The sequence below is a fragment of the Nycticebus coucang genome, chromosome 9 (genome assembly GCF_027406575.1).
Source record: "Nycticebus coucang isolate mNycCou1 chromosome 9, mNycCou1.pri, whole genome shotgun sequence".
Classification (NCBI taxonomy): Eukaryota; Metazoa; Chordata; class Mammalia; order Primates; family Lorisidae; genus Nycticebus; species Nycticebus coucang.
In genome coordinates this window covers 36,184,889-36,211,694 of record NC_069788.1, presented here as the reverse complement: position 1 = coordinate 36,211,694, position 26,806 = coordinate 36,184,889, and the positions used below count along the sequence as shown (strand labels likewise).

At 40.7% G+C, this 26,806-nt stretch overlaps 1 protein-coding gene across 1 annotated transcript; it reads left to right on the top strand.

Annotated features, from left to right (window-relative positions):
• The first annotated feature begins 4,210 nt into the window (after nucleotides 1–4,210).
• On the top strand, nucleotides 4,211–4,345 carry LOC128594193 (thymosin beta-4-like). Its single transcript, XM_053602778.1, has one exon. It carries the CDS (start codon nucleotides 4,211–4,213, stop codon nucleotides 4,343–4,345), a length of 135 nt encoding a protein of 44 aa, XP_053458753.1.
• Nucleotides 4,346–26,806: the final 22,461 nt, after the last annotated feature.

Here is a 26,806-nt window from a genome sequence, read left to right as displayed (position 1 = left end):
AAAAAAAGGAAATACCAATTTATAGTCATTGTGTTAGATTCAGGGAATAAAATGGTGAGCAAAAACTGTCATGGGCAAAAAAATCAAAAGAGGAGAATATACAAAAAATAACATAAATGATTTTATCAAATCCAATAAATATTAAGATCGATCTACAAAAATCAATTGTATTTCTACATATCTATAAAAAGAAAGTGAAACTTGAAAAATAGGACCATTTATAATAACTTCGAAAGATCACATATCTCAGAACAATCTAACAAATGAAGTATGAAATCTCTACACGGAAAATTATAAAATATTAACAAAAGAAATTAAAGAAGGTTTAAATAGCTAGAGGAATATACCAGGACATTATGAATAGAAGACTCAATATTGTAAAAATGTCAAACCTTCCCAAGTTGATCTACAGATTCAATGCAATATCTCTCTCTCTCTCTCTCTCTCTCTATATATATATATATATATACATATATATATGTATATACATATAGATATAGGTTTTGGGGGTTTTTTTTGGTAAAAATTGGCATGTTGTATACATGTGGAAACACAAAAGTCTAAGAATAGCAAAGGCAGGCTGGGTATGGTGGCTCATACCTATAATCCCAATACTTTGAGAGAATAAGGAGGGAAGACTGCTTGAGGCCAGGAGTTTAAGATCAGCCAGGGCAACATAGTGAGATCTCTAAAAAAATTTAAAAATTAACCATGCATGGTGGCATGAACCTGTAGTCCCACCTAAATTGAAAGGCTGAAGCAGGAGGATCACATGACAGCAAGAATTTGAGATTACAACTATGATCATGTCACTCCTGGGTGACAGCTGAAACACTGTCTTGAAAAAACAACAATAAAACCAAACTGCAAAGATGACTGCTGGCTGGTTAGCTGGTTGAGCAGTCAGAATACACACATTTTTTTGTGTGTGTGTGTGTCTCAAAATAATTACACTAGTAACATCAAAGATCACTAATCATAGGCCACCATAAGAGATACATGGTAATTAAAAAGTTTGAAATATTGCACAAATTCCAAAATGCAAGATAGAGACACAAAGTGAGCATACACTTTTGGAAAAATGGCAACAATGGACTTGCTCAGGAAGAGTTGCTACAAACTCCTCAATTGGTAAAAAAAACCTAAACAACAGTCTCTGTGAAGCTCAATAAAGCAAAGCACAATAAGATGAAGTATGCCTATAAATGCATATATATTATATATATATATACATATATATATGTTTTATCACAATAAAAAAGGCATCAGCTCGGTACCTGTGACTCAAACAGCTAAGGCACCAGCCACATACACCTAAGCTAGTGGGTTGGAATCCAACCTGGGCCTGCCAAACAACAATGGCTGCAACCAAAAAATAGCTGGGCGTTGTGGCAGGTGCCTGTAGTCCCAGCTACTTGGGAGGCAGAGACAGGAGAATCACTTAAGCCCAAGAGTAAGAGGTTGCTGTGAGCTGCGATGCCACGTCACTCTACCCAGGGTGACAGCTTAATGCTCTGTCTCAAAATAAATAAATAAATAAGGCATTAATACAAAAATATTCTTAAGGCATTATATATCATAGTCAAAATTTCAACTGTACAATGAAGACATTATAGTATATTCACACAATGAAATACAAATAGCAATGAAAATGAATGGAGTACAGCTATATGCAATAACATATGTGAATTTCACAGACACTATGCTGCACGAAAGAAACCAGATGCAGACGAAAAAATAGCCAGGCGTCGTGGCGGGCGCCTGTAGTCCCAGCTACTCGGGAGGCTGAGGCAAGAGAATTGCTTAAACCCAGGAGTTGGAGGTTGCTGTGAGCTGTGTGAGGCCACGGCACTCTACCAAGCGCCATAAAATGAGACTCTGTCTCTACAAAAAAAAAAAAAAAAAAAAGAGTTGTAAAGAAACCAGATGCAGAAAAATATAAGCTGTATGATCATATTTGATACCAAGTTCCAAAACAGGGCTCATGTATGGTGTGTGAACTCCAGACAATGGTTACCTCTGGGCAGGAGACAGAAAGGGGCTTCTGGAATCCTGGTAATGTTCTATTTCTTAATCTAGGCATGTTCACTTTGTGCTAATTCATCAAGTTACACAGTTTAGATTTTTTCACTTTTCAATATGTTAGATTTCAAGTTTAGAAGTTTGTAAAAATGAAGAGGAAGAGGTAGAGATGACAACGTAGTCTCTGCTCTTGTAGAACTTAAGGTCAAACTGAGGAAATATAAATAAATGTAAAATTATAACTGTGGTAAGTATTATGAAGGAAAGGTCCTGGGTTGTCTGAGACTTATAGTAAGGCTGTCTGCCTTTCTGCTCAGAGAGGTTAAGAAGGGCTTCTCCAAGAAGTGATGTTTGAGCTGAGCTCTAAACTTGAGTAGAAGGTAGAAGTAGAGAATATGGCCTTGGAGGCAGAAACAATACCTTATCCAGTGCTTCTTGACAGTTACCTTTTTCACTGTCCTCAGCTCTGTCCACTCCCCAATTTACTCAACCCCCACCTGTCCTTGCCCGAGGGTGAGAGGACTCATTTCTTGACATACCTGTAACCCATTCCTTGGCTACTTGGCTGACTAGGAGAAACCTTGAAATTTGGGAGACTAAACAAAAGGCCAGTGTGACCAGAGGGCAGACAGCAAGAGAGAGGTTAGGGAGAAATGGAGCTTGAGAGGAAGGCAGAGGCTTTCCATGTCCAGTATGTTAAATTTATTTTTTTCACTTCTGCCTCTTCTGCCCTGAACTATACCTGGCCTCATCACTGCCACTACCGTGAGGATTCTCCATGTTTCTTTTCTTTCTTTCTTTTTTAAATTTCAGATTAATATGAGGATACAAATTATTAGGTTACATTGTTTGTGGGGGTTTTTTTTGTTTGTTTGTTTGTTTGTTTTCAGTCTTTGGCCAGGGCCAGGTTTGAACCCGCCACCTCCAGTATTTGGGGCCAGTGCCCTATTCCTTGAGCCACAGGCGCCACCCTGTTTGTGTTTCTTAGGTAAAGTTCAAGTTGTAATTGAGCGCTTCATCCATCAGTAAGTTAAATAATTTAACATTAATCTATGTTCATGCCTGTGAACATACCATACTTTTTAATTCTGCTATATGTTTTTAAGTCCAAGATTGATAAGGTGCTACTGGCTCAGATGATGTGATCACCAGTGTATATCCAGATAAATTCACATGCTCAATGACTCCTGCCTACTGTATATAAAAGTTGACTAGAAGAGAGATAGTTAGCCCTCCAGAGAGAATGATGTAATGCTGAACTAACTCAGGAGTTGTTATCTAAAACTGTGGTCCCTTGTTTTTAGGAATGCCAGATCAAATACTGCAATTTTTTTTTTTTTTTTGAGCCAGATTCTTGCTCAATCTCAACAGAGCAAGAGTGCAGTGGCACCATCATAGTTCACTGCAGCCTCAAACTCCTGGGTTCAAGTTGTCTTCCTGCCTCACTCTCCCAAGTGGCAGGGATTAAAGGTGCATGCCACTATGCCTGGCTAATTTTTCTATTTTTTGTAGAAATGGGGGATCTCAGGCTATTTCTCAGGTAGATCTTGAACTCTTGGACTCAAGCAATCCTCCTGCCTTAGCCTCCCAAAGGCATGAGCCACCATGTCTGGCAAAAATAATATACTTTTATTCTGATGAAAAAATGTCTTCTTATTCAGTAAAACCTACCCTTCAGGATTTTGGAAACCTGCTGCTCGTCTGTCCAAGAAATTATTACTGATCTATTTGCTGTGTTTCCTGCTTCTGCTGACAACCTTCTGTATCCTTTAAATAAATAAACTCAGATTTACTCAGTAGTGATTGCATCTGCTTTTTTCAACAATGCAAGCCTATTGGCAGGACATGGTGGCTCACACCTGTAATCCTAGAATTCTGAGAGGCCAGGCCTGTGGATTGCTTAAGATCACAAATTTGAGACTAGCCTGAGCAAGAGTGAGACCCCTGCCTCTACTAATAATAGAAAAAAACAACCGGGTATTGTGTAGTCCAAGCTATATGGGAGGCTGAGTCAAGAGGATGGCTTGAGCCCAAGAGACTGAGGTTGCCGTGAGCTTTGATGACATCACAGCCCTCTACCCAGGCAGACAAACTGAGACTCTGTCTCAAAAGAAAAAGATTCGGCGGTCGCCACTATGCAGATCGGATTCTTCTAGCTCTCGCACCTTGCTCTGCTTCATCCGCAACCATGTCTGATAAACCCGATGTGGCTGAGATCGAGAAATTTGATAAGTCGAAATTGAAGAAGACGGAAACACAAGAGAAAAATCCACTGCCTTCCAAAAGAACTATCCAACAGGAGAAGCAAGCAGGCAAGTCGTAATGAGGTGAGCGCCACCAATATGCACCGTACATTCCACAAGCATTGCCTTCTTATTTTACTTCTTTTAGCTGTTTAACTTTGTAAGATGCAAAGAGGTTGGATCAAGTTTAAATAACTGTGCTGCCCCTTTCACATCAAAGCATCTACAACTACTGATAATGAAGGCCACGCGTGCCTCTACCATCTGCCTGTCTGGGTGGCAGGGAAGGAAAAGAACTTGCATGTTGGTGAAGAAAGAATTTGGGTGGGATGACGGTGAAATCCAGAGTTAAAACTAAGCTGGCCCACGGTTTCTTGCAGGCTGTGAAATGCAGTTTAATCAGCGTGACTTTTTTTTTGTTCAAATGATTTTAATTATTGGAATGCACAATCTTTTAAATAATGCAAATAAAAAGTTTTAAAACCTGAAAAAAAAAGAAAAAGAAAAAAAGGAAACCCTGATAGATCAAAATAGAAATCATAGCAAAAATTAATAAGCATTTAGAACCCAGTGATAACAAGTATACTATACAGAGGGTGCCAAAAAATGTATACACATTTTAAGAAAGGAAAAAATTATAATAAAATTATAATACTCAATATATAAATACTCAGTAACAAAAGATGAGTAAAAGTCACATTTGACTTCCACAATTACACATTGTTGTTGAATTCAATTTAACTTCAAAAAAGTAAAACATACACTCTAGGAGGCCAAGGTAGGTGGATTGCTTGAGCTCATGAGTTCAAGACCAGCTTGAATAAGATCCGGACCCATCTCTACTAAAAACAGAAAAAAACAGCTGGGCATGGTGGTGCATGCCTGTCTCTTAGGAGACTGAGACAAGAGGATTGCTTGAGCCCAGGCCTGTGGATTGCTTAAGAGCTGTGACTCCATGGCACTCCAGCAAAAGATGGTGACAAAATGAGACTCTCTCTCTCTCAAAAAAAAAAAAAAAAAAGTAATACATAGAGAGCATCTTAAAATGTGTATACATTTTTTGGCACCACCAGTATATTGAAACATATATATATATATATGGGATGACATTTGCCAAGTTCATCAAATGGTACATTTAATATTTGTGTATTTCATTACAGGTAAAATTTACCTTCAAATAACTGTAAATATTGAAATCCAGGTAATATACATGCTGAAATGTTTAAGTGTTCTAATATCTGTAATTTACTTTAAAATCCATTAAAAACAAGGTGCTTGGCCAGTGTAGTGGGTCAGCCTATAAGGCATTTTGAGAGGCTGAGGCTGATGAATGGCTTGAGCTGGAGTTTGAGACCAGCCTGAGCAAGAGTGAGACTCCATCTCTTAAACAAACAAACAAACAAACAAAAACTATTTGACTGTTATGGCAGGCACCTGTAGTCCCAGCTACTCCAGTGGCTGAAGCAAGAGAATCACCTGAGCCCAAGAGTTTGAGGTTGCTGTGAGCTATGACACCATGGCACTCTACCTAGGGCGACAAAATGATACTCAGTCTCAAAATCAATCAATCAGTAAGTGCTTAATGAATGAATACAAAGAAGAATGGATAGAGAGAAGCTTAAATGATAAAGCAAATACAGTAAAATCTTAACTATAGAATTTAGGTGCTGAGCATATAAATGTCCCTATACAAACCTTTCAACATTTTTGTGTAAATATTTTCAGAATTAATAAAATACACCTCATCAGATACAGATACACTGATTTATAAGGAGAAATATATCGTCAAATGCTTATAATTAGAAAAGAAAGGTCAAAAATAAGTGGGCTAAGCTTTCAAGTCAAAATTGAGGAAACAGACATGAAGGGGGGCAGCCCAGAAGAAGCCAATGGTTCATCCTCAGAACTCTGACCATCTTAGAGACCTCAGGGCCTTCTCAGGTGCAATTGGGGTTGGTGCTGAAACAGTAGAATTGACTGTTGGCACAAGGAGCAGTTAGATCCCTCAGTCTCTTCATCTGGCCCATGGAGCCAGACAACAGCCTCTTTTTCCCTGGGTGGAAGAACAGATTTCAGTTTTAATTTAAGCTAGCTCTAACTAATACTATTACTTGCAAAAAGAAAATAACCTTAAATATCTTGCAATTAAGTAAAACTCCTAATAATAACAGCTGCCAAGTGCGGTCTTATACTCTGGTCTATAAAGATGAATAAAACGGGCGGCGCCTGTGGCTCAGTCGGTAAGGCGCCGGCCCCATATACCAAGGGTGGCGGGTTCAAGCCCGGCCCCGGCCAAACTGCAACAAAAAATAGCCGGGCGTTGTGGCGGGCGCCTGTAGTCCCAGCTACTCGGGAGGCTGAGGCAAGAGAATCGCTTAAGCCCCAGGAGTTGGAGGTTGCTGTGAGCTGTGTGAGGCCACGGCACTCTACCGAGGGCCATAAAGTGAGACTCTGTCTCTACAAAAAAAAAAAAAAAAAAAAAAGATGAATAAAACATGGTCTCTATGAGAAACTCACAGGGTTTGGGTTTTCTTTTCTCCTGTAGCAGTTCAAGGTATCAATAAAAACAAAAAATACATATCATGAGGTTGTGAACCACTATGTCCAATTGTTGTAGACTAGAGTTCTGTGTATGGAGTCCTCTTTAAGGAGTGGGGTGGTCAAGAACGCTATACTCCTTTGTAGTTTACATTATGATGTTCCTGGTGATTCCCATGGCAGTCAGGAACCAATTTGGCTTGAATGCTAGCTTTTAGAAGGAAGTAGGCAAAGACAGACACATTTGGAAAGGCAATTTGGCATGAGCCTGGCTAGAACTGTGGATTTCAGGGTAAGGAGTCTGGACTTTACTGTGTCATTAGTGTTTTCGCCTAGGATACAGAATGCTATGATCTGCCCTTTCTGTGTTTTAGGAAGAAGAAACTGACAGGAGTGAAGAAACAGAGGAAAGGGCAAGAAAGTTTGGGACCCTGTATCAGTCAGGTTTTTAGCTGTAAGCAAGAAAAATTGATTCTGGCTAACTTAAGCAGAAAATGAAGTGGTTGAAAGTAAATTGTACAGTTAATAAGAAATAAATTGTGTATTAATAAGAAATCTAGGCTCAGCGCCTGTGGCTCAAGTGGCTATGGCACCTGAGCTTACCGGTTCAAATCCAGCCCAGGCCTGCCAAACAACAATGATGGCTACAACCAAAAAATAGCTGGGTGCTGTAGCGGACGCCTATAGTCCCAGTTTCTTGGGAGGTAGAGGCAGGAGAATCACTTGAGCCCAGGAGTTGGAGGTTGCTGTGAGCTGTGATGCCACGGCACTCTACCCAGGGTGACAGCTTGAGGCTCTGTCTCAAAAAAAAAAAAAAGAAAGGAATCTAAAGAACAAGCAGAAAATTCCTCCTGCTGCCTCTTATCCATGTAAAAATTTCCAAACAGAAATTCTTCTATGCAACACACTTCAGACAACCCTTATAATATGAAAATCACTCCTTGCTTTCTCAAATAAACAGCTTTAAATTTCCACAGTCCAAGCACAGCAGCTGTCTTGATGCCCACTCCTAGTTCTGCTTACTCTTGTCTTAATATCTTTGTAAAAGGTAGCTCATAAATTATTAATCACCAACATATCATTTTTTTGTTTAAAAATGAGCAAATGGGGAAAAGAGAAATTAGATATATGAACATATTTAGGAAAAATCAGGGAAGGAAATATGGGTAGAGGCTATAAATCTCATTTCCACAGCTGATCATAAGGCTGCAGGTGTTTATGACTTCTGCCCTCTTTTCCTGGCACATGTGCTCTTTGCCTTTAGGCAGAACCTTGGTTAGTCAGCAATTTTCACTCAGTTTGTGACCCAAACCTCCTTTCTTTCTTTTCTTTTTTTTTTTAAGAGAATTTCCAGAAACACTGTGTACTAAAGAATTTGTTCATGGCATTGTTTTACAAAAGTTTCTAATGGAGAGTGAATATTTTATTTTCTGATGTATCCTTTACTTATTAATGATGAGGTGGATGAACTGATGCAATTACTTAAACCAAACCTCCTTTCTAAGAGATCCAAGCCCTTGGTGCTCATGCCTGTATAAGGAGTTCAAGAAGTCTTTCTTTAACTTTTAATTCTAAATATGGTTGATAAGGATGCACTTCAGGGGGTCCCCTGTGTCTCAATATGCCTCTTGATCCCTATGTGTAACCACAATCTTATTTCTCCTTGAAAATTGGGGTTAATGGCTCGGCACCTGTGGCTCAAGCGGCTAAGGAGCTAGTCACATACACCTGAGCTAGCGGGTTAGAATCCAGCCTGGGTCCGCCAAACAACAATGATGACTGCAACCAAAAAATAGCTGGGCATTGTGGCAGGTGCCTGTAGTCCCAGCTACTTGGGAGGCGGAGGCAGGAGAATCGCTTGAGCCCAGGAGCTGGAGTTGCTGTGAGCTGTGATGCCACGGTACTCTACCCAGGGCGACAGCTTGAGGCTCTGTCTCAAAAAAAAAAAAAAAAAAGAAAAGAAAAGAAAATTAGGGTTAATAATGCTTGTCAGTACCATAGCTTCTTTTTTTCCCTGTTGATTCCAATGAAGAGCACAAAATAACCCAGTGGCAATCTGACCCTAAATTTTCTTCCTAGTGGTAGAATTTTCCCACCAGCGGAGCTCAGAGTTGATGGAAGATATATTAGGCAGAGTAGTGGTCCCCAAAGTTGTCTACATATTAATCCCCCCAACCCGTGAATATGTTACATGGCATGAGGGAATTAAGGTTGCAGATGGAATTGAGGTTGCTCATCAGCTGACCTAAAGATGGGGAAATTATCCTGTATTATCCAGGTTGGCCCAACTTAATTACAAGACATTACTTTGTAAAAGGAAGAAAGAGGTAGGACAGTATCAGAGTGATGGAAGATGAGAAAGATTTGATCTCAGCCATTGTTAGCTTTGAAAAGGGGGCCAGTAGCCAAGAAATGTGGGAAACCTCTTGAAGTTGGAAAAGGCCAGGGAACAGATTTGCCCCTAGAGCCTCCAGAAGTAATGTAGCCATAATGACACCTTGATTTTAGCCCAGTCAGACCCATTTTGGACTTCTTTATTATTATTATTTTTTAAATCATAGCTGTGTACCTTAATGCAATCATGGGGTACAATGTGCTGGTTTTATATACAATTTGAAATATTTTCATCAAACTGGTTAAAATTGCCTTTGCGGCATTTTCTTAGTTATTTTTGTTAAGACATTTATATTCTACATTTAGTAAATTTCACATGTACCCTTATAAGATGCATGTAGGTGTGGTCCCACTGATTACCCTCCCTCCACCTACCCTCCCCTCCCCCTCCATCCCTCTCCCCTTTCCCCATATTCTTGGCCTATAATTGGGTTATCACTTTCTTTTTTTTTTTTTTTTTTTGTAGAGACAGAGTCTCACGGTACCGCCTTCGGGTAGAGTGCCGTGGCGTCACACGGCTCACAGCAACCTCTAACTCTTGGGCTTGCGATTCTCTTGCCTCAGCCTCCCGAGCAGCTGGGACTACAGGTGCCCGCCACAACACCTGGCTAGTTTTCTGTTGCAGTTTGGCCAGGGCTGGGTCCGAACCCGCCACCCTCGGCATATGGGGCCGGCGCCCTACTCACTGAGCCACAGGCGCCGCCCGGGTTATCACTTTCATATAAAAGCTATAAATTGGTTTCATAATAGGGCTGAGAACATTGGATACTTTTTCTTCCATTCCTGAGATACTTTGCTAAGAAGAATATGTTCCAGCTCCATCCATGTAAACATGAAAGAGGTAAAGTCTCCATCTTTCTTTAAGGCTGCATAATATTCCATGGTGTACATATACCACAGTTTATTAATCCATTCGTGGATCAATGAGCACTTGGGCTTTTTCCATGACTTAGCAATTATGAATTGGGCTGCAATAAACAGTCTGGTACAAATATCTTTGTTATAATGTGATTTTTGGTCTTCTGGATATATACCTAGTAGAGGAATTGTAGGATCGAATGGCAGGTTTATTTTTAGATTGCTAAGTGTTCTCCAAACATCTTTCCAAAAGCAATGTATTAGTTTGCATTCCCAGCAGCAGTGTAGAAGTGTTCCCTTTTCTCCACATCCACACCAACGTCTCTGGTTTTGGGATTTTGTGATGTGGGCTAATCTCACTGGAATTAGATGCTATCTCAAAGTAGTTTTGATTTGCATTTCTATGATGATTAAGGATGATAAGCATTTTTTCATATGTCTGTAAGCCGTGTGCTTGTTTTCTTCAAAGAAGTTTCTCTTCAAGTCCCTTGCCCACCCTGAGATGGGATCATTTGTTCTTTTCTTGCTAATATGTTTGAGTTCTCTGTGGATTCTGGTTATTAAACCTTGTCGGAGACATAACCTGCAAATGTCTTCTCCCATTCTGAGGGCTGTCTGCTAGCTTTACTTACTGTGTTCTTGGCTGTGCAGAAGCTTTTAGTTTGATCAGGTCCCAGTAATGTATTTTTGGTGTTGCTTCAATTGCCCAGGGGGTCTTCCTCATAAAATATTCACCCAGGCCAATTTCTTCAAGTGTTTTCCCTGCACTTTCTTCTAGTATTTTTATAGTTTCATGTCTTAAGTTTAAATCTTTAATCCAGTGAGAGTCTATCTTAGTTAATGGTGAAAGGTGTGGGTCCAGTTTCAGTCTTCTACAGGTCGCCAGCCAGTTCACCCAGCCATTTTGGACTTCTGACCTCCAGAACGGTAATATAATAAACTTGCGTTGCTTTAGCCACCAAGTTCATAGCAATTTGTTACACATACAAATGCAATTTTTTTTTTTTGGCATTCTTTTTTTTTTTAATTAATTAATTATTTATTTATTTAGTGTGTGTGTGTGTGGTTTTTGGCCAGGGCTGGGTTTGAACCCACCACCTCCAGTATATGGGATCGGCGCCCTACCACTTTGAGTTAAGAGTTACCACTTCACGGGCACCTGTAGTCCCAGCTACTTGGGAGGCTGAGGCAAGAGAATTGCTTAAGCCCAAGAGTTTGAGGTTGCCGTGAGCTGTGACACTACGGCAACATAGTGATATTCTGTCTCAAAAAAAAAAGAGTCACCACTTCACTTACACATCTCATCCCAGGACTTGGGTATTTTGGGTTTGAGAGAAATAGCTTTGTATACATGTAGTTGAACACTGGTTCAGAGTATAGGCCAAGTTCTATAGGATACCATCATATCTTATAAGATAATGTCTCCAGTTGGCAAAATAATAACTCAATAGAACTAATTGATCAAGCCAGCTGGAATACACAATAAAACTGAGGAATCCTATGATGGTTGAATTTTTATATCTCAATTGCTTTACTTCTCTCATTGTTAAAGTATTCCCTTGGTCAAAAGCATTATTGCATGAGATATCATCGTGAATGCCTTATAAGACATTCAGGAGGTCTCTAGATGGTGGTGCTGGCAAAAATACGATGAGCAGGGAAAATATATAGAAATCTAAAATAAGTTTCTTCTACAATGTGGACAAATTGCTGCCTTGTCCATGATGGGAAGAGTCCAAGCCAGGTCAGCCTCAGTATGAGACAGTCTGTGTTGTTGAGCCTGTGCATGGTTCAGCATGCGATCACCACCATCAGTGACCCTATAGTAACTTAGTTCATAAACCCATGGGGCAAGCTCTGGTGTAACTGGGGTAAAAAACTGACACCACCCACAGAGCAGGTCATTTGGTGACAGCCTCTTCGAGTCATGTGGCACAAATATTCTCATGACAGTAGGTTAGTTTGCTCTTCATACGGTATTCTACACTCCTCCTAGTGACCCTTTGTATACTTAGAATCTAGAAAGATAAAAACTATATGTCTCAGATCCTATTGCAGTTATAGTTCTAGATGTGTTTGAGATTTTGCCAATCAAGTGCTTTTACATGAGATTTGAATATGAAATGGAATTAACTGAGTGGAAAGAGAGGCAGAATGTATTCACTTTGCTGCTGTGGATTGTGATGGTGTAAGTGTGGTTCTGTGGTTACCAGTTTACTGATTTGTTGGTTTCCTGCAGTGACAGCCAACGCTTACCCAATTGCAGCAGAATCAGAGAGATTCTGGGGGCAGGGAGAACTCCTGCAAGCTCTCCCTACAGCTTGTTCCTTTAGCACTCCCAAATATTATATAAGCCACCTAATCCCTGACAGTAACTCCCTTTTCCCTTAAACTAAACAGAGTATCTGTAGTCTGCAACCAAATCATGACATATATTATCACATATGGGACTATTTTGAGAGGTTTATCCACATGATATGCTTCTCCAAACTTCCTTTCATTAGAAAGTTACTTCTAAATTCCCAATCATCTAGCCAAACCATTAATATCTGACTAAGAATCAGTGTAGATTCCGTCTCAGGCACTTTAATCATGTCACCCTTGATTGGGTCTGTAATATCACAGCAGTCCTTTCTTTCTGATACCAGAATATGAGGTAAAGCCAGCTGAAAACTAATCATGGCTTTTTCCCACCATAGTCTGGTAGAAGAAATAGCAACAGGGCCATACAGGTAGAAGAAATAGCAACACAGCAGAAGTGGAATGTGGGTACTGGAGCCACTCTTGTCTTCAGGATCTGCTCTAGCCTCATTTTGCATATATCATTTCTACTTGATGATGGATTCATATTTAGCTTCATACCTAGGAAGATCAGCTCATGTGAGAAACTCGTGTTCCATAACCTTACTATGTCTGAGGCCCACAGCAAGCTGAGAGCTAGTTCTCAAAGGGAGAATGTTAACTTGCCAAAGGCCATGGTCAAAGGCTCTCTGTTGTGTCAGAACTTCCCTCACTCTCAGTAAAAATATTCCAATATGCATCAAGCACTTTGAACATCATAAGGATCATAAGGACTAAGTTGCACTACAGTCCAGACCAGATGGAGAACCTTCTCTTCCTCTGAATATCACTGAAATGTGGCTTCATTTTAGGCAGCCAGGTCAGGAGGTCAGAGCAATAACCCAAATATGGTAAACATTGCCTCTAAACTCACCTAAGTGATGTGGCTATTTTTTTGTTGTTGTTGTTCGTTTAGGAATAAGATAGCACAATTAAAACAACTTGTCCTTCATTTAGGAGGGGACACCTATATGCAAAATCACTAAACACCAAGAAACATCAGTAAGGTGAAAGTCCTTTGTACTTGAATTTCCCTACCCTCTAGTATACATATGTTTCCTAAAACATGTAAGGTACTTCCTGTTTTATATTCTACATGTTATATGTCAGCTTGATGTCATCAGTTTAGTATACCAGCAAGATGTCCTGTAGAATAGATAACATGGCCAAGGTCCATATGTACTAAATTGCGGCAGAGTTGGAAAATTCATGTCATGAGACATGAGACATGTAATAAATGTCTATTACTATATATTATATCTGTTATTTTCTGCCAATTAAGCCAAAGAAAAAGATTTCAGGGACTCAAGGTCTTCTTTTTGTCCCTTCCTTTTAAATAGATGTAACTACTATGACTGCCAATACCCTTGATTAGTTTTTTCTGTTTTTGAACTTCATATAGCCACAGTGTATGGGCATTAAAGTTGCTCCACATCCTTGCCAAACATTGGTACTGGTATTAGTTTCACCTTTCCTTTTTTTTTGGACAAGTTCTCACTCTGTTGCCTGAGCTAGAGAGCAGGGGCACAATTATAGCTCATTGCAATCTCAAACTCCTGGGCTCAGGCAATCTTCAGGTCTCAGCCTCCTGAGTATCTAGGACTATAGCAATTCCTAATTTTTTTATTCATAAAGATAGGGGTCTTGCTAGGTTACTCAGGATAGTCTTGAACCAGGGTCTGACCTCAAGAAGTTGTCCCATCTTGGCCTCCGAAAGTGCTGGGATTTCAGGTGTAAGCCACTGAACCAAGCCTGGGTTGTGTTTTTATGACGATTACAGAGGCAAAGGCAAACATCTTCAATATTTTGGGGACAAATTTTTCATATCTTTATAGTCATTTTCTCTATAATCCTCTATGATTGTCTTCTACCTCCACACATGACTAAAATTGCTCTTGGTAAGGAAGAATACCCCTTTCTATCCAAATACAAAGACCATTTCTATTCTCCCTAGAACTCTCCAAACCACTCAGCACCTTACCTTTCCCTCCTCACATTCTCCTTCAAGGACCCTTTCCGCTTCCTTGAGGTTTTTTCCATTGCCTTGGGCAACCCTTTGATCTCTCTTTTTTTATTTTTATTTATTTATTTTTTTGAGATACAGACTCGCTTAGTTGCCCTGGGGTTGAGTGCTGTGGAGTCACAGCTCATAGCAACCTCACACTCTTGGGCTCAAGAGATCCTCTAGCCTCAGCCTCCCGAGTAGCTGGGACTATAGGCAACTGCCACAACTCCTGGCTGTTTTTTTTTTTTTTAAGAGACAGAGTCTCCCTCTTGGCTCAGGTTGGTCTTGAATCCCTGAGCTCAGGCAATCCACCTGTCTCGGCCTCCCAGAGTGCTAGGATTACAGGCATGAGCCACCATGCCTGGCCAACCCTTTGATCTCTCTCCCTCTCTCTCTCTCTTTTTTTTTTTTGTTGTTGCAGTTTTTGGCTAGGGCCAGGTTTGAACCCACCACCTCTGGTATATAGGGCTTTGAGCCACAGGCACCACCCCCTTTGATCTCTTGAGTGATTTTTTTCCTTCCACTTCCTTCCCTCTAGCTTTGGCCAGCTGTAGGTGGACATTTTGTTTTTGGTAATTAGGGGGGGAAGCTGTTCAGCACCTGTAAGTTTCCCACATACGAATCTTATATGCAGCAGACTCCACTTCTTACCATAAGAGCAGAAAATGCCACTTACTTGCTTTCCCAGCCTCCATTGCAGCCAGATGCTGGCACTGTCCTACGCTGGGTCAATCAGATGCAGCTATCCTAGACTTTGACTCTGGAGTTATTGATGGAAAGAATCAGAGTCAAGGGAAGAGTGCTTCCGGTGGCAGCAACTTCCAGTTTTCATGCAGCTGTGGCAGTAGTGCCAAGCTCAGGTCCCTGGCCTGATGGTGTTAAGAGATGTGAGACGTGGCCTCTAGTGGACAGCAGTATCCTCTTACAGAGTGGTTTGGATTAGATTATAGCTGTTTACCTTCTGAGCCTGGCTCTCCAGCTTTCCCAGTGTTTCTGAGAGCTGCTCAATAGCTTAACTTATTCAGAATCTATTTCCATTGCTTGCAACTGAGAATTCTGACAAATATAGCATTTCAGAAAGCTGTCCTCAGTTCTCTCTTTCCCTGCACCACCTAAGATCACTCTAACCTCTATATTTTCTAAATTTCTATTGCATTATTTAAGACTCCATGGCTCAGCACCCATAGCTCAGTGGTTAGGGCACTGACCACATACACCGAGGCTGGTGGGTTCGAATCCAGCCTGGGCCTGCTAAACAACAATGACAACTACAACAAAACAATAGCAGACATTGTGGTGGGCGCCTGTAGTCCCAGCTACCTGGGAGGTTGAGACATAAGAATCAATTAAGCCCAAGAGTTTGAGATTGCTGTGAGCTGACACCATGGCACTCTACCGAGAGTGACACACACAAAAAGAATCAGGGTTGCAATTTGACACATTATCATTTACTATCTTATAACTTTACTTTTCATTTTCATATTTATAGGCCCTGTTATGCCTGTAAATTATGTCTCTCAACAGTTCCATGAATCACAAGAGCAGCTAAAACGTCACATCAAATACTGTATATACATTTTGGTATCCCGGTATTTAATATTTATTTTTTGTTTCATGAATTTATTCAATATTTTGAATGCCTATTGAGGGCAAAGCACTGCAAAAATGATGAGGATAGATGTGAACAAGACATCTCTCTGATTTCCAGGAACTTTGCTCTGGTGGAGGAGACGAACACAGATGGACACATCATTAAAGCACCATGAGCTGAGCACTTGGAAGTGGAATCAAAGTGCTATGGGAATCCACTGGGGATTTCTGGGTGTGTCACTTTTAAGGGAAGCTGAGTTTTAGCTTTATCCTTCAGCACAAGCACTCAAGTATTGAAATGACATGGGCCTAGGACAGGTGGCAGACCTGGGTTCAAATCCTGGCTCAACTATTAGCTTTGTGACCATGAGAAAGTTATTCACTGAGGCTTTCATCCTTAGTTTTCTTGCCTGTGAAATGGAGACTATAACATCTCTAGACATTGCTGGGTTGTTGTGAATACTAAATAAGGCAGGAGGATCACTTGAGGACAAGAGTTTGAGTCCAGACAGAGCATGAATGAGAGCCTTTCATGCCTGTAATCATAGGAGTCTGGGAGGCTGAGGCGGGTGGATTGCTTGAGCTCATGAGTTCAAGACCAGCCTGAGCTAAAGCAAGATTCCGTCTCTACTGAAAATAGAAAATCTGAGGCAAGAGGATCTCTTGAGCCCAAGCATTTAAGGTTGCTATGAGCTATGATGGCACGGTACACCACCTAGGGCAACAGCTTGAGACTCTGCCTTAAGAAAAAAAAAAAAAAAAGAATGAGAGCCCTGTCTCTACAAAAAGTAGAAATATTAGCCAGCCAAGGTGGAGTGAGCCTGTAGCCTCAGCTACTCAGGAGGTAGAGCAGGAGGGTCACTTGAACCCAAGAGTTTGAGGTTTCAGTGAGCTATGATTATACCACTGCACTCTAGCCCAGGCATCAGAGTGAGACTCTGTCTCACTAAAAAAAAGGTATTATAGGGTGGCGCCTGTGGCTTAAAGGAGTAGAGCACCAGCTCCATATGCTGGAGATGGTGGGTTCAAACCCAGCCCCAGCCAAAAACTGCAAAAAAAAAAAAAGGTATTGTACTTGGGTGATGGGTATTGTAAATACCCTGACTTGATTAATACATTATATATGTAATATATACACTTCTCATGTACTCCATAAATTTGTACAAATTTTATTTATGTATCTATTTATTTATTTCACTTTGTCACCCAGGGTAGAGTGCCATGGTGTCATAGCTCACAGCAACCTCAAACTCCTGGGCTTAAGTAATTCTCTTGCCTTAGCCTCCCAAGTAGCCTGGACTACAGGCACCTACTACAATGCCTGGCTATTTTTAGATACAGAAGTGTCACTCTTGCTCAGGCTGGTCTCGAACCTGTGAGCTCAGGCAATCCACTTGCCCTAGGTTCCCAAAGTGCTAGAATTACAGGTGTGAGCCACCGTGTAAATTTGTACAAATTTTATAAATTTTAAAAAAAGAACCAGGCCCTTCATAAATAGTAATAATATCAATAATAATAGTAATAATAATAATGATAATAATTATTCCAGGTCCCGTCCCCCAAGTAGCCTTTCCTGGCTGCTCTCTAATCTATCCCTCCTCTGAATTTCAGTAAAAGTGACTGAGCTGCTCACTTGGATTTATTATGCACTCCTTTGTACTATTGATATTGTGGGTTTGAATCTCGATGCATAGACAAGTATATGCCCCAGATATCTCATTTCTTCGTATTCCATAAACAAAATTAACTTCAACCTTTAGTCTCTATCCCACAAAACAACTGTCAATTCAATCTAGTGAGACTTCCTTGGATTATGCTGATATTCTGAGACTCCTGTGGTGTTGTGGCAATGGGGGACCCTCCTGGCCTATTGTTCATTTGGGCTACCACTGAATGTACCAGCCCTGGTGTCCCTGGTTCATGGCTCTGTTGCATCCCCTGCTATATCTAGGGAATCTTTGAGGCTGGGAGAATCAGGCCAAGGATGCAGTATCTCTAGGATCCTACATAGCCATTCACCTTACAGTCCAGCTATATTACTAGTGTACAACTAAGGAATAGAGCAGATGGGCCAGGTCTCCACCACTCTTAGTCCCTTGCAGACAGCACTTTCCTCCTCCCATTCTAAAATAATCTCTTTGTAACCCTACACTCTCTTTCATGCATTCTCTCTCTCTCTCTCTCTCTCTATATATATATATGTATATACACACACACACACATACATTCTTCCATTTAAAGTGATGCTTACAAATATAGGCTTTCCTAATTTTTAATCCAACTTGGCCTCAGCAAAGCCATATCCTCATCTGGAGGGAAAGAGCAGTAGCAGGATCTCAAGACCCCTAAACATCTCTGCCTCAGGGGTTTCTGCTCCTGGAAAGCCAGTCTCTGCGCAGCTCAGTGTCATGGGCTGCTCAATCGATGTTTGTTGCTTGTGGCAACCATGTTCAAAAGTCTGCTGAGTGCCTGTGGCTCAAGGAGTAAGGCACTGGTCCCATATGCCAGAGGTGGCGGGTTTAAACCCAGCCCTGGCCAAAAACCACAAAAAAAAAAAAAAAAAAAGACTGGTCTTTGGGCGGCGCCTGTGGCTCAGTCGGTGGGGCACCGGCCCCATGTACCGAGGGTGGCGGGTTCAAACCTGGCCCCAGCCAAACTGCAACCAAAAAATAGCTGGGCGTTGTGGCGGGCGCCTGTAGTCCCAGCTACTCGGGAGGCTGAGGCAAGAGAATCCCTTAAGCCCAGGAGTTGGAGATTGCTGTGAGCTGTGTGAGGCCACGGCACTCTACCGAGGGCCATAAAGTGAGACTCTGTCTCTACAAAAAAAAAAAAAAAAAAAAGTCTGCTGAGTGAATTACAAGCGATGCTTACTAGAAATGTGTCTTCAGGCTAAATTGCTAGGAGTGGGATTTCTGGGCCAAATGTAGCTGTAGATTTTTAGATATTGTCAGATTCCCCTTTAGCAGGGTCTTCACATTTTACATTGCCACCAACCATAAATGAGAATGGCTGTTTTCTAGGAGCTTTGTCAACAGTATATTGTCAACCTTTTGAATTTTTGCCAGCTACCCTGAGAAAAAAATAGTGTCCAGTGTGTTTTAACTTAAATTCAAATTTAAAAGTATCCAAGGTACTTAAACTTGTATTTTTCTCTTTAAAGAATAAAGGTAAATATCTCTTAATAAAAAAAAAGTCTGCTGAGTAAATACTTGCTTATTGACTTCAAGGAAGAGCTAACAGGATGGAGAAAGGGTGCTCAAAGGAAGAACAGAAATTTTCAGTAGAGGAGAAAATCAGTGTTAGATATTGTATAAACCATAGTTCCAAGGTCACACTGATTCCTTGTTCAGTCCTTTGTCAGCTGCCTGTACTAGGAACAAGTTACATAACCTCTCTGCAAGTAGGTTTCTTCATCTGCAAAATTGCAGCATCTTGGAAATTCAAAGAAGAAAATGGATACAATAAAAATAGTAGGTCAGGTGCAGTGGCTCACCTCTGTAATTCTAGCACTCTGAGAGGCTGAGGTGGGTGAATTGCCTGAGCTCAGGAGTTCGAGATCAGCCTGAGCAAGAGGGAGACCCTGTCTCTACTAAAAATAGAAAAATTAACTGGTTGTTGTAGCTACTTGGAAGGCTGAGGCAAGGTGATCTCTTGAGCCCAGGAGTCTGATGTTGCAGTGAGCTATGATGTTGCCACAGCATTCTACCCAGGACACAGATAGAGACTGTGTCTCAAGAAAAAAAAAAAAAGAAAAGAAAAGAAAGAGAAAAAATACATATTACAATTTGAAATATTATCTATTTGCTTTTAATTTGTTTATCTTCTGTCCCTTCCTCCACTAGGCTATATGTTCTGTAAGAGTAGGGATTTTATTATTTTTGCTCAATGCCATAGCCTTAGTGCTTAGAAAACTGCCTGATACATGATACTCAATACATTTTTTGTTGAATGAATGAGGTAATAAATGAATTCACAATAGGGAACACTGAGCCAAACTACAAAAGCTTCCCTGTTCCTACCTACTCTCCCAACAGCCCTGGAGTAGGGAACTGGGTTAAGTGCACAGCAACAGCTAGAAGTATCAAAGTATCTTGTTGTTGTTTTTTTTGTTTTTGTTCTTGTTTTTGTAATTTTTGGCCAGGGCTGGGTTTGAACCCGCCACCTCTGGCATATGGGGCTGGCACCCTACCCCTTTGAGCCACAGGTACCGCCAAAATACCTTGTTATTTTTGAAAAAATAACAAGAATATCTGTATCTGACTGAATGGTCATTATGTGCTCAATACATTCTTGGCACTTTCACCTGTTATCTCTAATCTTTAGAACCACCTTGCAAAAATGGCCATAGAGCATGATGGCTTTGGAGACAAGGATTAGCCCAGCAACCTCCAACTCTTGAGCTTAAGCGATTCTCTTGCCTTAGCCTCCTGAGTAGTCAGAACTATGGATGCAGGCCATGATGTCTAGATAGTTTTTCTGTTTTTAGCAGGGACAGAGTCTTGCTCTTGCTCCGGCTAGACTCGAATTCCTGAGCTCAAGCAATCCTCCTGCCTCAGCCTTCCAGAGGGCTGAGCCATCTTTTCTGGCCCCTGTAATCATGTACTTTGAAAAAAAAAAATTAGGGAAAGGGAAGCGAAGGGATAGATGTAGATAGAAACCTATTTGCATAGGTTAGTTAAGGAAGCCTTCTTTGATAAAATGAGGTTTGGGCCAGGCACAATGGCTCACACCTGCAATCCCAGAACTTTGGGAAAACTGAGGCAGGAGGATCACTTGAGGCCAGGAGTTCAGCACCAGCATGGGTAACATAGGGAGACCCTGTTTCTACCAAAACATAAGAAAAATTAGCTGGGTGTGCGGTGTGGTGGTGTCCCAGATAGTCAAGAAGCTGAGGTAGAAGAATCACTTCAGGTTGCGGTGAACTATGATTACACTACTACACTCCAGCCTGAAGAACAGAGCAAACCTTGTCTTAATTTAAAAAAAAAAAATTATATAACATTGTGTTAGCTAACCTCTAAGATGGCTCCTAATGTCTTTGGCTTCCTGGTATACATGTCTCTGTGTAATCTTTTTTTTTTTTTGTAGAGACAGAGTCTCACCGTACCGCCCTCGGGTGGTACGCCCTGTGGCATCACACGGCTCACAGCAACCTCTAACTCTTGGGCTTCCTCGATTCTCTTGCCTCAGCCTCCCGAGCAGCTGGGACTACAGGCGCCCGCCACAACGCCCGGCTATTTTTTTGTTGCAGTTTGGCTGGGGCTGGGTTTGAACCTGCCACCCTCGGCATATGGGGCCGGCGCCCTACTCACTGAGCCACAGGCGCCGCCCTCTCTGTGTAATCTTTTTCCACATTGAATAGGACTGACCCGTGTAACCAATAAGATAGTCCAGAAATAATGGAGAGTGGCTTGTGAAAGCAGCTCATAAAAAATATTTTTACTTCTGTTTTGCTATCTTTGAGATCCCTTTTCCCAAGGGAGAAGCCAGCCACTATTGTCACGAGGATGCTCAAGCATCCCTATGGCAAGGTCTACATGCTGAAGAACTAAGACCTACCACCAACAACCAGCACTACTTTGCCAGACATGTGTGCACGGATATTGGAAGAAGATCCTCCAATGCTAGTTAACACTTCAGATGACTGCAACCTCAACCAATAGCTTAAATACCACGTCATCAGCTAACCCATTCAGAACCACATAGCTAAATTATTCCTGGATTCCTGACCCACAGAAACTATGAGTTAATTGCTTCTCGTTTTGAGTCACTAAATTTGAGAGTAATTATCACACAGCAATACATAGCCAATATATTGATAAGTGAAGTAAGCCCTGAGGAATGACCATTTAATTTAACATGAAAGTCACTGGTGACTTTGAAAAAAGCAGTTTCAACAGAGTGATGTGGGAAAAAGCCTAATTACAGTGTGTTCAGAAAGAATGAGAGAAGGGAAGGTAGAGACGTAAAATGAATGATTCTTTCAACAAGTTTTTCTGTAAAGAGTAGCAGGGAACCAGGGCAATATCTGAAGGTAGAAAGGTGTTTAGAAGTTTTTTTGGTTTTGTTTAGTTTTAAGATGGGAAAGAGTATAACCTGATAGTATGTTGATGGGAATGATCTAACAGAGAGAAACAAAGTGCAGATAAGGGGGTTAAAGGCTGGCAAGCCCAATGTCCTTGAATAGTTGAGAGGAGAACAGATCTAGCACCCAACTCAAGGAGCTGGCCTTGGAGCAGAGACAGTTCATCTATAGCAGATGGAAGGTAGAGAGAGTGTGTGGATACAGATGCCATCAGTAGGTAGATGTGGTGGCGGGTGCCTTAATTTTCTGAAAATTAGAAAGCAATGTCATCAGTAGAGAAGAATAAGGGCTAAAGCATATGGAGGTTTGAGAAGGTGTGGAGCAATCATCTAGGACAGTAGACTGGAGCATAGGGAAACTTTCCAAGAGGTTTACAGCATAGATAATTTTGAGAAAATAAATATCCAAATACTCAATTTCCATATGTTCTTTCCCTAGAATTGTTCTTTTTTCCCCTAAAGTAGGATGCACTTACCCTTCCTCAATTGCCTTTCTTTTACTTTACAGAAGTCACATTTCTTACTCAGCCAAAATCTTACCGTACTGAGGCAGTATAACATGATAATTATGACACTAGAGCCAGATTACCTTGAGTTGAATCTATTCAGCTCTGCTCTTTACCAGTCCTGGTAAGCCAGTGTCCAATGTGGCTTCCAATGATCCTTGACTTGTGATATTCACACCCTTCAGTTGTCCTTACCTAATTGAATTACAGCTGATGTGTGTGATTAATGTGTGATTTCTGAGGCTAGATCATGAGGGCATTTCAGCTTCCACCTTGCTCTCCTACATTGCTTACTCTTGGGAAAGCCAACCACTGTGCCTTAAGGACATTCAAGCAGTGCTATGGAGAAGTCCATCTGGAGAGGAACTAAGACTTCCTACTAACAACCAACACCCACTTATCCACCATATAAATGAACCTCATTGGAAACAGACCCTCCAGTTCTAATCACGTCTTTAGATGACCACAGATCCAGATAATATTTGACTGAAATTTCATGAAAGACTTTCAGCCATAATCTCTCAGCCAAAACTTTCCTGAATTCTTGGCTCATAGAAATTTTGAGAAATATATAGCTTTCATATGAAGGCTATAACCCAACTATAGCACAAGAATATGGGGAAAGGGCCAAGGGAGGGGAAGGGAGGGGGGAGGTTATGGTGGAGGGAGGGTAATGGGTGGAGCCACACCTACGGTGCATCTTAGAATGGGTACAGGTGAACACAAATGTCTACATACAATAACTAAGAAAATGCCATGAAGACGACGTTGAACAGTTTGATGAGAATATTTCAGATTGTATATGAAACCAGCACATTGTACCCCTTGATTGCACTAATGTACACAGCTATGATTTAACAATAAAAAAAAGAAAGAGGGCGGCGCCTGTGGCTCAGCGGGTAGGGCGCCGGTCCCATATGCCGGAGGTGGCGGGTTCAAACCCAGCCCCCGGCCAAAAAAAAAAAAAAGAAAAAAAAGAAATTGTGAGAAATAACATTTCTGTTGTTTTAAGCCACTAAATTTTGGGTAATTTTTACACAGCTATAGGAAATTTCAAGGCAGATTACTCAACTTCGTTGAACTTCAGTTTCCTCATTTGTTAAAATAGGAATGATAATTATCACACCTAATTCAAGATTGTTGTAAGAGTTAAATGAATCAAAATTTGTAAAGTGCTCAATACAGAAATGTAAAAACCATAGATTCGTTTAATAAAAATGAGTGTGGTCTATTTAATGCAGTACTGGAATTTCTAGCCAGAGCTATAAGAAAAGGAAACATAGCATATTAATCTGATATTTAGAAAAAGAAAAGGAAATACAATATAAAACATAAAGGTTGGGCACAGTGACTCCTGTCTGTAATCCCAGCACTTTGGGAGGCCAAGGTAGGAGGTTCACTTGAGGCCAGAAATTTGAGACCAGCTTCGGAACATAGCAAGACCTCATCTCTACAAAAATTAAAAAAAAAAAAATTAGTTGAGTGTGATGGAATCCACTTGTCATCCCAGCTCCTCAGGAGGCTGAGGTGGAAGGATTTCTTGAAGCCAGGAGTTCAAGGCTTCAGAGCTATGACTGTGCCACAGTACCCAAGACAGGGGACAGAGTGAGGCCCTGTCTTTAACAAGAACAAAAAAAAAGACATACAAATAGGGAAGGAAAACATTGTTCCCATTTTCTTTCTTTTTTTTTTTTTCATTGTTCCCATTTTCAGATGACATGATGAACAACATAAAAATTCTCAAGGAATCTACAATAACTCCTAGAATGGATAAGTTAGTCCAGCAGAGTTGCAAGACACGAGGTAAACATGCCAAAAAAATCTGTTGTATTTCTATATCATAGCAGTGAACATGTGGACACAAAAATTAAAAATGTGATATTTATAATCACTCAAAAAATAAATAGGTATAAGTCTTAAAAAAAAAAAAAAAAGGCACAGGACTTGTACACTGAAAAATCCCAAAACACTGGTGAAAAAAAATCAAAGAAGATCTAAATAAACGGAGAGACATACTGTGTTGTTCATGGATTGGAAGAGTCAACATTGTAAAGACATCAATTGGAAGGACAGTCTTTCAACAAACGGTGCTGGCACAGTAGAATATCCTCAGACCAAAAAAAAACCCTGACCTATGCCTCACAGCTTATACAAAAATTAACTCAAAAATGGATCACATATTTAAATGTAAAACATAAAACTAAGAAACCTTTAGAAGAAAACATAAGAGAAAATTTCTAGGACCTCGGGCCTGGTGAAGAGTTCTTGGAATTGTTACCAAAAGTATGAGCCATAAAAGAAAAAAAAATCAATAAATTGGACTTCATCAATTTTTAAACTTTTGCTCTATGAAAAAACCCTGTTGAGAGGACAAAAACTGGAAGAAAATATTTGCAAAAATATCAGACAAAAGACTATCTAGAATATATAAAAAACTCAACAGTAAAAACCCAAACAACTGGCAGGTATGGTGGTTCATGCCTGTAATCCTAGCACTCTGAGAGGCCAAGGCTGGTGGATTGCCCTGAGCTCAGAGGTTTGAGACCAGCCTGAGCCAGAGTGAGACCCTGTCTCTACAAAAGAAAAAGCTGGGCATTGTGGCGGGCACCTGTAGTCCCAGCTACTTGGGAAACTGAGGCAAGAGAATCGCTTAAGCTCAAGAGTTGGAGGTTGCTGGGCTATGATGCCATAGCACTCTACCGAAGAACACAAAGTGAGACTCTGTCTCAATAAAAAAAAGTTTTTTTAAACAAACAACTCATTAATACAAAGTGGGCAAAAAGCAAAAAGAGACATTTCACCAAAGAGGATAAACAGACAGGACATAAGCACATAAAAAGGTATTCAACATCATTGGTCATAAGGAAATGCAAATGAAAACTATCATGAGATATCACACCACAACTATTAGAACAGCTAAAATATAAAAGCTGTGGTAATACTAAATGCTGGTGATGATGAGGAGAAACTGTCTCTCACACATTGCTAATGGGAAGTAAAATGGTACAGATCCTGGAAAATAGTTTGGCAATTTCTTTTAATAAAATAATTGTATTTACTTAGAAGCATTCAGAATGTCAACAAAACAGCTGCAACTTTTTTTTTGCAATTACAGAGTGGTATTCAGTGAAAGGAACAACAATTATTTTGTATAAGCTGCATCAGAGACAACTGAAGATGAAAAAACTACCATCCCCATATATAACTAATTTGTGTTGTACACCAACAACCTGCTTTAAATTTCCATGCCAATTTATAACCCCCATACTGTACCAGGCAAGGTTAGTGGCTATTGAAAATACCACCAGGACAGGGTTATCTAAAGACACATTCAGTAGTGTGTTAGCTATACAAAAAAAGACACTGTGTAGTTTAAAAACAAATGTTACACAGCCTTACATTTCAATTTTTTTCTTTAAAAGGAGTGAGTTGTGTATAGGGAGATTAAATGCTTTATAGACAAGAAAAAAACACAAAACTGCGCTAGAACCAACTTATTCATCGTCATCTTCTTCTTCCTCCTCCTCCTCCTCCTCCTCTTCATCCTCTTCGTCTTCCTCATCTTCCTTCTTTTTCTTGCTTTTTTTCAGCCTTGATGACGCCCCTTTTTGCTGCATCAGGCTTTCCTTTAGCTTAGTATGCAGCAATATCCTTTTCGTATTTCTCCTTCAGCTTTGCAGCCTTCTTTTCATCAGGCTGCTTGTACTCCACAGCAGTGTTATTCCACATCTCCCCCAGCTTCTTTGCAACATCACCAATGGACAGGCCGGGATGTTCTCCTTTGATTTGGGGCGATGCTCAGAACAGAACAAGAAAAAGGCCGAAGGAGGCCTCTTGGGTGCATTGGGATCCTTGAACTTCTTTTTTGTTTCCCCTTTCTGAGGGATCTAGGTTTTCATTTCTCTTTCATAACGGGCCTTGTCCGCCTTTGCCGTATCTTCAAATTTTCCTTTCTCTTTAGCAGACATGGTCTTCCACCTCTCTGAGAACTTCTTAGAAAACTCTGAGAAGTTGACTGAAGCATCTGGGTGCTTCTTCTTGTGCTCCTCCCGACAAGTTTGCACGAATGCATATGATGACATTTTGCCTCTCGGCTTCTTAGGATCTCCTTTGCCCATGATTAGTTATTTTTCCTCAGCGAGGCACAGAAGTCGCCCAGTGCCCATCTGGCTCTCACTTGCACCGGCGCTGTCTCTATGGAGCTCAATGTACTGCAATGGCTGTCA